This window comes from Pinus tabuliformis, chromosome 5_2 (genome assembly GCF_031772625.1).
Source record: "Pinus tabuliformis cultivar Carrire ecotype Pingquan chromosome 5_2, CPIR1, whole genome shotgun sequence".
In the NCBI taxonomy this organism is placed as follows: domain Eukaryota; kingdom Viridiplantae; phylum Streptophyta; class Pinopsida; order Pinales; family Pinaceae; genus Pinus; species Pinus tabuliformis.
Window position 1 is genome coordinate 36,398,966 of NC_142306.1, and position 12,472 is coordinate 36,411,437.

Sequence of the window (12,472 nt, forward strand, 5' to 3'; positions counted from 1 at the left end):
TGAATAAATTGAAAAACATGATTAAAAACAGAAGAATTTATCTTACCATTAAACTTAACATGAGACCAGAGTCTTACCACTTTGTGTGTAGTGTTGGAAGATGCACGTCCATGAATACAACTCCAAATTGGAAGTTTAAGAGGAGCCATTGTAATTAAATAAAATGTTAAAATTGAAAAGACTCCAATAGACAAAAAGTCTCAAGCCCTCCTTCTAGCAACAAAAATGTTGATGCCTCGAAAATCGCTACAACAACAATGGGGGATAACCACCCGGTCTGGTCCTTAAAGCAGCTCATTTTCCATTTGGTGTGGTGACTCCGTCTGGTTTAACTAGGTCCAGTTACCTTCTCCCTATCGCTATTGGTTTATGATATATCTTTAACTACCAATAGACAGGGATATCAGATCACTTTGTCTTGCTGATCATGCAAGAGAATGACCCTTAAATTGATTTGGGTTTAGCCAAACCACAACTAAAATTTTGCCTCTTTAAGAAGAGGACTTAATAAAAATGTAGAACTTACTCTAAATGCAAGCTTATTCTATAATGCAAGCAAAAAGAAACTAATCTTAATCATATCTTAATTAGGCAGATATAGATCTAACCCAACCAAGAGCAAGACATTTAAAGTGTTTAGAAAAAATTATGTCTTGCTTATAATGAATATCATGTTAATGAAGTAGTTCAATTAACTGACATTATGAATACCAAACACATCCTATTGAGACATTTTAACTGAAATAATCAATAAACAACACTCAGGAAGAACTTCACAAAATGATATTGATCATTTAATCAGTAACTTGAATTATTAAACAATAATATGCGGAAGAAGTTCACAACATATCACTATTTATTCATCCAATATTAAAAGACAAATTTATGAGTAAGTAGTTACTCAGAAATCAGAATTCAGTCCATAAGAGCAAAGATAAATAACAACATAAAATAGAGGCAAATTACCCATACCGACAAAAGTGCACAAATATGTAAGTAAATTGACATCATTCTTGTTATCATAAAATAAAATCAGCATTTAAAATAATAGTATTTGAAATACCAATTTACTGAATCCATTTCTCCAGTGCCGATCTCTAATAGTCTCTTACAATGCTTGAGCTTCTGCTTTCAAAATCGGAGCTACAATAGTGCAAACTCTATTCATTATACATAACTTAGAATGTAAAAGAAAAACCTCAATAATCCCCAGATCTGAGATTCCACTCCTCCCACCTATAACTCTAGATCCCTATTACATAAGTGCTTTTAGAATTCCAGAATTACAGAGGAAAGCAGCGCTTTATTACATTCTACAATCTATTATTTATAATATTTCCAGAAGTATTTTGAGAAGAGATTTTTTTGAAGAAAATATCTGCCCAATCCAATTTTATTTGCTCAAAAATTCCAATCTTTAATTGCTGGAGCATTCTCATTGATTGAGATCATTTTCTCCATATCTCTTCTACTGTTTTCCTGTAAAAAGAAATAAAAAATGAATTAAGATGCAAGAATAAAATTAAAATATCATTTCTGGCATTAAAACAAATCCAATCAAATACAATTAATTAAATAATTGAAAATAAAATATAACCTTTCTATTGATGTCTGGGATGATTTAATTGGCCAAGGATATTATTGACGAATGGATCTGCATTAAGAAAAGGCTTGGACAAATGAAAATGCAGAAAATAAAACTCAAAATTGATTTTGTTTTAGAAATTCGTAGCTTGATCCTACGCCTGATTTTTACCCAATAAATGACCAAATCTAATCTCTAATAGTCTCTTACAATGCTTGAGCTTCTGCTTTCAAAATCGGAGCTACAATAGTGCAAACTCTATTCATTATACATAACTTAGAATGTAAAAGAAAAACCTCAATAATCCCCAGATCTGAGATTCCACTCCTCCCACCTATAACTCTAGATCCCTATTACATAAGTGCTTTTAGAATTCCAGAATTACAGAGGAAAGCAGCGCTTTATTACATTCTACAATCTATTATTTATAATATTTCCAGAAGTATTTTGAGAAGAGATTTTTTTGAAGAAAATATCTGCCCAATCCAATTTTATTTGCTCAAAAATTCCAATCTTTAATTGCTGGAGCATTCTCATTGATTGAGATCATTTTCTCCATATCTCTTCTACTGTTTTCCTGTAAAAAGAAATAAAAAATGAATTAAGATGCAAGAATAAAATTAAAATATCATTTCTGGCATTAAAACAAATCCAATCAAATACAATTAATTAAATAATTGAAAATAAAATATAACCTTTCTATTGATGTCTGGGATGATTTAATTGGCCAAGGATATTATTGACGAATGGATCTGCATTAAGAAAAGGCTTGGACAAATGAAAATGCAGAAAATAAAACTCAAAATTGATTTTGTTTTAGAAATTCGTAGCTTGATCCTACGCCTGATTTTTACCCAATAAATGACCAAATCTGTTAGTAAAACCTCCTCAGAAATATTCTCCTTAATTTTATCTTTCCAATGAGCCGTCTTAGGCCTCATTTGGCCAAGTAGAACTCAATTTATGAGCTTCCAAAGTAGATGAATTAATTCTGACACAATTCTGGAATTTCTGTTGTTGGACTAAAAAAATCAGTGTTTTAATTAAAAATTTAACCCTAAATTAATTAATTCTATTTTAATTATTAATTATGAACTAAACTAATTAATTAATAAACTATTATTAATTAATCTTAATCTAACTAATTGATATAATTAACTATTTATAAACTAATTAATATTAATCTAAATAATTTTTAAATTCTAATTTAATTAAATTAATTATATGTTACATATTTATTAATTTAAAATTAATTATTTAAATATTAATATTTAAACTAATATTAAAAAATAAATATAAACTAGCCTCCATTACCTTTATTCACTCCATTCCTTTTAATTCATTCGAATGAGTTTGAAAACATAACATAAACTTCATAATGAGACTTGGTTCATGCCCCATGTCTTTTCGCAATCGGCAATCAGGAGAATGGGGGTATCGATGATCAGCGAATCAGGAGGTCGGGGTTTCGGAGATTCGTTAAACTTACGAAATATAAAAGCTCCGATGCGATTAAATTTTTTTATATTTTTTTTATTTTTTATTTTAATGAAATTTAGTTTATAAACTATAGCCATTTTAATAAAAATGAAAATTAAACTACAGCGACTTCGAAATTCTAGTTTTTTGAGATTAGTAATCAATTTGGAAATTGTAGTAAATTACTAAAATCTCGATACTTCATGAATTCACTGAAAAATAAAAAAAATGTTAGTAATAACTAACTAGGGGTTAATATTTAAAATAAATGCATTATTAAACTAATTTATTTACAAAATGCAATATCGTAGAGTTGAGGCTTCTGTAATCCATAACAAGTTTGCGAGAGATTTTTCGACGAAAATCACATGATAAACCATTTGTCGACGCGTTTCGAACCAACCAGTGTGGTTCATCATCAGGACAAGTTGAAGAAACAGATCCAGCTAAGCATGTTAAATAGTCTGTGCAGAGACTCCAACGGCTATTATTATTATTATTATTATTATTTTTTTTTTTTTTTTTTTTAAGTTGACTTATATTAAATTTTTCATTCATACCTTCTCTTTCTTTTATATTCATTTATATAAAAGTAGTCCTGGTTTTTCTAAATTAACTTACTATTTTTAATTATTTATTTTATTTAAAATTTAATTATTTATTAATAATTTTTTTAATTTTTTATTTTTTTATTTTTATTTTTTAAGGGATTGGTCCCTAGGGTATCTTTTCCCTTAAATTAATTAATTAATTAATTAGTTTATTTATTTATTATTATTATTTTTATTTTATTTTTTCAATTATCTTTTACGTTACTTTTATTTTACTTTTATTTTGATAACGGAATATTATAACTTTTATTTATATATATATATATATATATATAATTTAAATAAATTAAAGTAAATTAAAGTTTTTATAACTAACCATTAAAAGTATTTTATTTATCTATATATTTGACCTAATTTAACTTATTTCCATAAATAATAATAATATTAATTAATAACAATATTTTGACTACTAATATTAATAATATATTAATATCAAGACTATATTACTAATATAATATTTATTATATTTAATAAATAATTTAATTAAACTAAAAATTACTTATACTATTATTATATAATAATAAATAATTAAATTAAATTAAATTACCTTTTCTAACTAACCATTTAAATTATTTATATTTTATCCTTAACTTTATGATTTTAATTAATATATATATATATATATATATGTTATTAATAAATTACTTTTTAAGATAACCATCGAAAAATCCTTAACAACATATTATTATATATATTTATGTTTTATATTATCTTAAACTAATCACTATAAGTATTCTATTTATTAACAACCTAATATCATAACTTTAATATATATATATATATATTAAAAAAAAAAAAATTTTAAAATTATGTATTAATATTAAAAATAATAATAATATTAAATTAATGATTATTAATTTGACTTGGATCCGTAGGTCAAAATTAGCCGTTGGCCGATTTAGCCGTTGGAGTCTCTGCACAGACTATTTAACATGCTTAGCTGGATCTGTTTCTTCAACTTGTCCTGATGATGAACCACACTGGTTGGTTCGAAACGCGTCGACAAATGGTTTCTGGTTGGTTCGAAACGCGTCGACAAATGATTTATCATGTGATTTCCGCCGAAAAATCTCTGGCAAAAATGCAATATTGTATATTTTTTTTTGCATTTTTAACCCAAGCTAGATAAATGACGAGATTTCAAAGGAGTACCATTTTCAAACCAATTGACCAAATGAAGCGAAACAAATGTCAATGGGAAGCTTATAAAAAAACGATTCTAACAAAGCAATCAAAACAAGAATCCAAAAAAAATGAAAAATTAACAAAAGCGTAGGATAATCAACTAAATAAAAATCTTAAAAAGTGTTTAGCCAAAATTTTTATAAAAAGAGTCCACATTATTTGAAGTGAACAAATCAAAAATGGGAAGGGGGGTTGTGTTTTACGGCGTAGTCTTTAACGCGACTTTTTGAAAGCCTTTCCGGCGATTTTTTCCGGTGAAAATCCGGCAGTTATTTATTGAAATAGAAGTTTGATAACTAGTTTCTGCACAATGAAAGCGTCCCAGGGGTTTTTCAGGGTGCTGAATCCGAATATGTAGTTAAAAAACCATTTTAACTGCAACAAATCATGATTTCATCTCAATTTCTTCCGCCGGATTCCGTCACCGGAATCTCAAAAAGTCGCATTATAGACAACTCCGTGTTTTACCACAACAAGACTATTGTAGGAGTAATAGTCTTTGGCTTAAATTTGTTCACTTGATATGGAAACCCCTGAAGATCCACCAACTCCCACTACCCCAGCACTTGTCAACAATTTCCATCGTTCCTCACCCTTGTCCATTTAATGAAAATCCCTAGTTCAGATATTCAGCCAGATTTATCCTTTCAATCAAATTTAGTTTCAAGAGGGCTTTAAGTATTTGGGTTTTACATTAAGCCTAATGAATATGAAATAAAAGATTTGAGGTGGTTAAGTCATTGTCAATGTGTGGGAGACGAGTCTTGAATAAAATTGTAATGGAGGCCATTCCAAGTTTTTGGCACTCCTCATTCATTTCAATTGGGGTGATGAAAAAATGAGAGTTTCAAATTTCTATGAGTAAGAAAGGAGTGAAGGGATTTCTCTAGTCAAGTCGCAGTGCATTGCAAAACCAAAGGAAGCAAATGGGTCGAAACTTTAAAATGTCTATCATTTTGGGAAACTCTTATTACTAAATGGGTGTGGAGTTTAATTCGCTCTTCCAAAACTATATTGAACCCAATATTCTAGTGGATTCGATTTGGAAGCTAAATAAAATTGTGCACAATGTTTCGTTTCTATGATATGGAAGTTTGCTAGCATAGGAAGTGGGGAACAGTGAGAGTGAGGATAGACATTGATTCAAGGGTTAGTTTTGAAATACATTGATTCAAGGGTTAGTTTTGGAAGTAATTTCAAGTTATCAAAAGATCTAACTAATATGTTTCATGAGATAGTTAGATACATACTTGTCATAGTTAGATACATACTTGTCATAAAATGACTACTTTTCAAACCTATTAATGGAAGAGTGGAATGTTTCTAATATGAAATTGTTCTCCAAGGTTGAACAGTTGTCTATGTTGGGCTCAAATAGGAATTGAATATCCTAGTTTGTTGTTGAAAAAAAAGGCCTTATTTTAGGGCTTTATACTCCCAAATTAGGCTACAAGGCAATGTTGGTTGGAAATAAATGTCAACACATCCACTAATGGTGGAAACCACCATGGAAGATCAAAGTTCCCATGAAGGAAAAATATCTTAATGTTCTTAACAATCATGAATAAGGCACCAACCTAGGAAGTGCTTTGACAAAGAATAAGCAAGGAGCTAACATCCGTGTGTTATGTCAATGATAGGAGGAAATAATAAGCCATATGATAATACATTGTAATTATACAAGGCAAGTACAAATTGAACAGAGAGCTTTTCGAATCTCAAATGTTAAAATAAGAAACCTACATGTGTAGTAGAGACACCTTAATGACTTATAGACTAATAGGTCATACAACAATTAATTGCGAACCTAATGCAGTGGCCTTCTCAATAGAAAGCTTGATTGTAATCACCAAACATTGACGATGGTGATTACCATGCTAAAAAATGGCATTGTTTGCATTTTAAGAGGCCCAATTTTGAAGACCGAGAGTGATAAAAGGGGAGACAAATAGTTGTTCAATAGTCTGATCCAACAGGGAGACTACATCTTTCAAAAGAATATACCTTCCAAAAATAGAGAGCAATTTGAAAAAGGCTCACTAGTTCAAGCATTGTATTCAAAAAAAACATCTAAAGAAGGGTTGATTCTCGCTTGAAAAAGTCTCACTAGTTCAGGCATTGTTTTCAAAAAAAACATCTAAAGAATGTTTGATTCTCGTTAATTTTGTTTTTAGTTCTCTACAAACCTTGTGAACGGTATTAAAATAGACGGCTTACATATGTAATAAATTCACCTTAGAATCTCAAGCTTGAAGGTGGGATTTTCTATTTTTATTAGCTTCGAGAGTTTTATATAAATATCATCTCTCAAAGTCTTTATATATGAGAGGTGACTATCATTGTAGTCATTTTAAGTATTTTCATAATATAATATCATGTATGGTTATGTGCCTCGACAAAGGCTGTTAGAATATAAGGATTACAAATGCAAGAGTCACCTTCGTAACTTAGACCTAAAGATGGGATTTTTTATTATTAACAGCTTTGAAGGTTTTCTCATAAACTAGGTCAAGTTCATTTTGTAATACAAAGAGTGGAAAGGAGATATAATGCAGATTGCGTTAAAATTTGGATCTCTAAATCCCATGTCAAAGACTTTGGAGCTCTTCCTATGGGAATAGTTTGAGATCTTTGGTTAGCAAAAGAAACGCATTTGAAGAAAAATACATCCAAAGTCTTCGTTGTAAACATGAGGTCTCAGTCTTATTAACCCTTTTTCTATTGACTGGGATGGGTATTAATAATTTTACCAAGTTATATGCTATAAAATTATCATTGATGCTTTCTGTAGAGGTGAAAATAGGATACTACCTTATCTCAGGGTGCCTTTAACTCCATTACTTCTCTAATGAGTTCAGGGAAAATAATAAAGTTGATTCCCTCTCGAAAGCTGGCTGTCTCTAGATACCGATACTTGGTCAGTGCTGTAAACAAGGGATGGCCACTCTCAGGAATCTGTCAGATAGACTCGTGCTTAATCTATATTTCTTAGACTTAATTCCATAAATTGATGACGTCTTTTTTGCTGCTGCTCATCGTAATTTTTATTACATGATACAATAATGAATTGGTATGGACACTATGGGATATTATCACATGATGCCATATAGACTCTGTATTTACAAACCTCTTTGATATTTTTGTGACAGCCCTCATGGAGATAGATTGTACGAAAAAGAGATGTCTTTCAACTGCCAAAATACCAACATTCTTTCACTTGCTAAGTAGGATACTCTGTCTGAAGCACCAATTTATCTAATATAAACGCTTTCACATGATTAAAACAGTCCATTGTGGCTTCGATTATACCTTATTACCTCATAATACAAAAGTGCATCCTAGCTAAACAAAATAATACATTACCAGATCAGGTTTACAGGAAAACAAAAGAAGCTTCATAGGCAACTTCAGAAACAGAATCCACCATTACAATAATTCATACCTTCCAATCTATTTGAACATTTCATTGCCTTAATGGCCTGCTCTTCCCATGTTGCCTATTTCCTGAATGGGAGCCAGGTAAGGGAGGGAAATCTGATGCACTCATTGAGAATGGTGAGGCAGATGTTTCTCCTTCCTCCAGAACCATCTCACCACTGACACTTGGTTGACTTGAGTGTTGAGATTGATTGTATATATTATGTTTTATGTATGAAAGAGGTTGAATATCTTGCAAGTCAGGCTCAGGTACAAACTCATATGGAAATTTTGATTGGTCCATCTTCCTAAAAGTTATGGATATCCTGTATAAAAAATCAACAAAACCACCAGGCAGTCAACAAACATGTAAATCTTGTTTACCCCAACAAAGCTTCAAGACAGGATATAACAATTATGATTTAAGAGTAACTGGATTGATGCCAACCTTTTGGATGGGACAGCTGGAACAGAATGCTTCGCTACATCAGCTCCATTTCCGTTCAAAATAAGAACTGACCTGCATTACAACTGCAATTTATCAAATACTCATCTTCACTAGTTCGTCTAGAGCAAAAGTCTTAGTGACAGTGATAAGAAAAATATAAAATTGCTATCAAGATTATAATCGCTTGCCTTGAGGACAGAAAGTAAATATCCTTACCCCACAGGCAATGGTATTGCAGTGGAACCAACAAATTCACCTGGTCCCAATATCTTCAAGTTTGAACCAAAGATAATGTTGCATTCACTGAGAAGTGATACCGTACAAAAAGGCCGAACAAAATCATGATGATCAATATGAGGTGGTATGCAGTCACTTTCATCGTAAATATTAACAATGCAACTATCAGGGATGCATGATGGTGGCAAAACGTGCCATCTCACCAATCGGCGAATGGCAGCTTTGAATAAAGGAGGAAGTGGATCAACCTCCTCATCACGAACAATGCCAGGGGGGTTACCATTCTTGTCCTACATGTTAAATAATAAATATTATAAGTCAGAAATCTAATAAAAACTGTGATGAGCAGGCAATAACACACACTGAAAAAAAACATCACTTACCACTGCATAATTGTAACAACAACCAAACTGGATGGTTACACGTCCTTTACCCCGCATCCACTTCCTAGGCTCTGAATAAGTACGTTCTGAATTTCCAATATGGAGAAATATAAATTTAATGAATTCATCAAACAAAAAGAAAAAACACACGATGACAGTATCACTACATTATACAATAGAAGCGTGAAATTTTCAGACTCTAATGTTTCTATGCAAAATAAAACGTGAAAAAGAGAGAGTTTTCCTCAAATAGAAAGATGGAAAAGGGTCTAGCAACAGACTGGAGACGTCAGAAGAGGAATAAAACTACTTAATGCAGTGGAAATTAAATTTGGCTTAAGGTGAAACTAAGGGAAGAATTAGATTGATGTATGTCTGGTCTTGCAGCCCAATTCTATCGTCAAAGTAGCCATAATTGTCACATACAAGATCAGGAGCAAGCTATTTACAATTAAAAGAGATTACTTATAGCACACATGTTTGCATCAACACCATCAAAAGAGAAATAATTGGGTACTAAAATAACCTTTGCTGACTTAGAATTTCAGTAGCGAGATATGCAATGAATCATATACAAAAACTAATAGGGCTTTGGTTCAGTGGTTCCAAGGTTCCAATCATTGTTTTGGCCTGCCCCAAACCAAAAGCATGAGTTACTAAGGTATGAGGTCAAATGAGAGTCCTAAGTGGTTTTGGTGGAAAGTTTACTCACTCGGAAGAGGCACCTAAGCAGAAGTAAATCTATTCTATGCAGTGCAAACCCCCTCAAGGATGTTTCTTAACGCTCTTCCTATAAAGTACCAACTTGCAGTTGACAAGTTATGAAAAGAAAGTTTGTTGAGTTGAGAATCCCCATTTCAATCCCATAGACTATAAATCCCAGACCTAACCCTAGATCCACGAAGCACTTGAGCGAAGGAATTTTGACTTTATAAACAAAGGGGTTCTACTGTGTTATCAAATGCGAAAGGACCAAACTGATCTAATTAGTTCTTTCATAATTGGAAGTATAAAAGGGAAAACAACGAGAATACCTCTGAGTTGTTTTTTCCGCCCCTGCTCTTGGAGTTGATAAATGAAAGCAACCAGCCGCCTCTGCTCTGCGGCGCTGAAGACTCCAGTATGCAACTCCAGCCCTTCAAGAATATTCACCGGTTTCCCATTAATCCTTTCAATACATACAAAGTCCTTTTTCCGGCCTAGCTGCGTGAATCGAATGTATTCCCTCTCATCCCGCGAAAGATCCCTTTTCTTTCCTCCGCTTAAAGATGCAGCGGATGACGGATCAGCTTCATCGGACAGTACTTCATGTTTTTCCTCCGCCTCTTGAGCGATATCCGACCATGAATTCTGAAAACGAACCCTCCCACTATTCACTTCATCTTCATCTCTGTTTCCCTGAGTTAACTCTGAAGCCGGGCGCCCATCAATCGAGATACCATCGTGCGCTTGGTGACCAGAAAACTCCGCCTTTTCTTCACCAAAACCACCTAAACTCAAATCCCACACAGGTCAGTTTCTTCCATTAAACTCAAACCCTCAAAAACCGTAAAACACCTATAAAGAGAGAAGAATAGGAAAGGGATGACTGAAAAGAATACCTGAAGCGAGTCCGTTGACACGCTCTTCCAAAAGACGCATACAAGGCTCGCAGAGATCTGACGAGAGAGATGGAAGCCATACAGCCGCGGCTCTCTGCAGATCCATTTTGTGATTATCGATAGAACCATTGGCGTTGCCCGCACTAGAAGATGAATAAGCCAATTGCACATCTTGCCTTGCGCTTCTGTAGGACGATTGTTTCTTCCCTTCGTATTTATTTTTGTTTCTGCTTCCATTGCTGGAACCATGAGAAGGAGAATTTTGTGGTGACTGATACATCTTGAGTTGGGTTGATCACAGAGATTAATTTACGGTGACCAGTTTTGGCGACCTTATCAATCGTTCTGGGTCTGATGAAACAGGGAGAGGTATTTATATAAAGCAGTCCCTCTTAAACACGTCTGCAGGATGGATTTGTAAATTGAATTAAGATTAACTATTGATGTTTACTCTGCCCCTTGCCAGTCTCTCCTTAAAACCCTTGATGTTTACTCCCACCTTGCGAGTCTCTCCTTCAAACTCCTGATGTTTACTCCGCCCCTTGCCACTCTCTCCTTCCTTCAAACCCTTGATGTTAACTCAGTCTTTCCTTGAAATAAATACAAAACCCATATCCTACCGCCCCTTGCCACTCTCTCCTTCCTTCAAACCCTTGATGTTAACTCAGTCTCTCCTTGAAATAAATACAAAACCCATATCCTATCGTTTTTGGTGCTGACCTCCTCCGCCCACAGTTCTCTTCTATTTCAGGGGGCATGCGATTTCTTCGATCCTATTTCCGGGTAAATGCTTCCGTTCCATATATATAATAGAAGTTATATTTTATATATATGTGTGTTTGTTGGGTTTGGCCTTAATAACCATGTGTGCTCATCGTGGTTGCCTCGGGGTCCGAAGCCGTAAGCCGACCTTCAAAACCTTTGAAGCCGTAAGCCGACCTTCAAAACCTTTGATTGAGGGCTTGGATAGTAAGCCACCACACCACCGTTAAAATCCAAAATCCCAAATCTTTGCTGGAACCGTGACCGTGATTGTTATTGGAAAAACTAGTGTCCATTCAGAGCTGCTAGTCCCACTAAAACCGACAGTTATCTTAGAAACAAACAAACTAAAGTTACTTGTGTTTTTCTTTAGAGAGAAGCAGAGAGTACCAACCTCAGTCTTTCGCTAGTCTCCTTGCTTGTTTCCTCTCTCCCTTGATAGAGCTTTCGCCACTCCTTTCTCACTTGTCCCGCTTCAAAGAATACCTGTAGAGTCAAAGCAGCAAAATACCATCAAAGCATAGAGATTTATAACCATAAGCAATGTAGGATCAGATGTATATTAACCATATAAATTCATATACAAATACAAGATTCAAAGATATACAAGCATATGGAGGAAAACTCAAATAGCTTTATTGATAGAAGTAGTAGAAGAGAGGATTACAACTAAGCTGTCTGATCCAACATCATCCTCCCAGTGTGAAAGCCTTCTTCACCTCATACAGAACAAGATCACCCAACAATACAATGTCTTCAAAGAG

General features: G+C 33.2%; 1 protein-coding gene across 7 annotated transcripts; it reads right to left on the reverse strand.

The window, feature by feature from the left end:
• Window positions 1-1,038: 1,038 nt before the first annotated feature.
• LOC149157490 (RNA demethylase ALKBH9B-like) lies at window positions 1,039-11,736 on the reverse strand. 7 transcript variants are annotated; one of them, XR_016261583.1, is made up of 11 exons: window positions 10,947-11,736; window positions 10,380-10,835; window positions 9,346-9,431; window positions 8,942-9,252; window positions 8,726-8,797; window positions 8,303-8,603; window positions 7,988-8,051; window positions 7,672-7,784; window positions 2,281-2,337; window positions 1,598-2,162; window positions 1,039-1,479 (listed from the first exon to the last, which is right to left on the reverse strand). XR_016261583.1 is itself a non-coding variant. In XM_089435786.1 (7 exons), the coding sequence occupies exons 1-6, from the start codon at window positions 11,224-11,226 to the stop codon at window positions 8,324-8,326; spliced, it is 1,485 nt and encodes a 494-aa protein (XP_089291912.1). In that variant the 5' UTR covers window positions 11,227-11,736; the 3' UTR covers window positions 2,280-2,337; window positions 8,303-8,323. The 7 variants fall into 7 exon arrangements, 2 of the variants coding, with proteins under 2 accessions (XP_089291912.1, XP_089291911.1); XR_016261584.1 differs by lacking the exon at window positions 7,672-7,784; XR_016261585.1 differs by lacking the exon at window positions 2,281-2,337.
• Window positions 11,737-12,472: the final 736 nt, after the last annotated feature.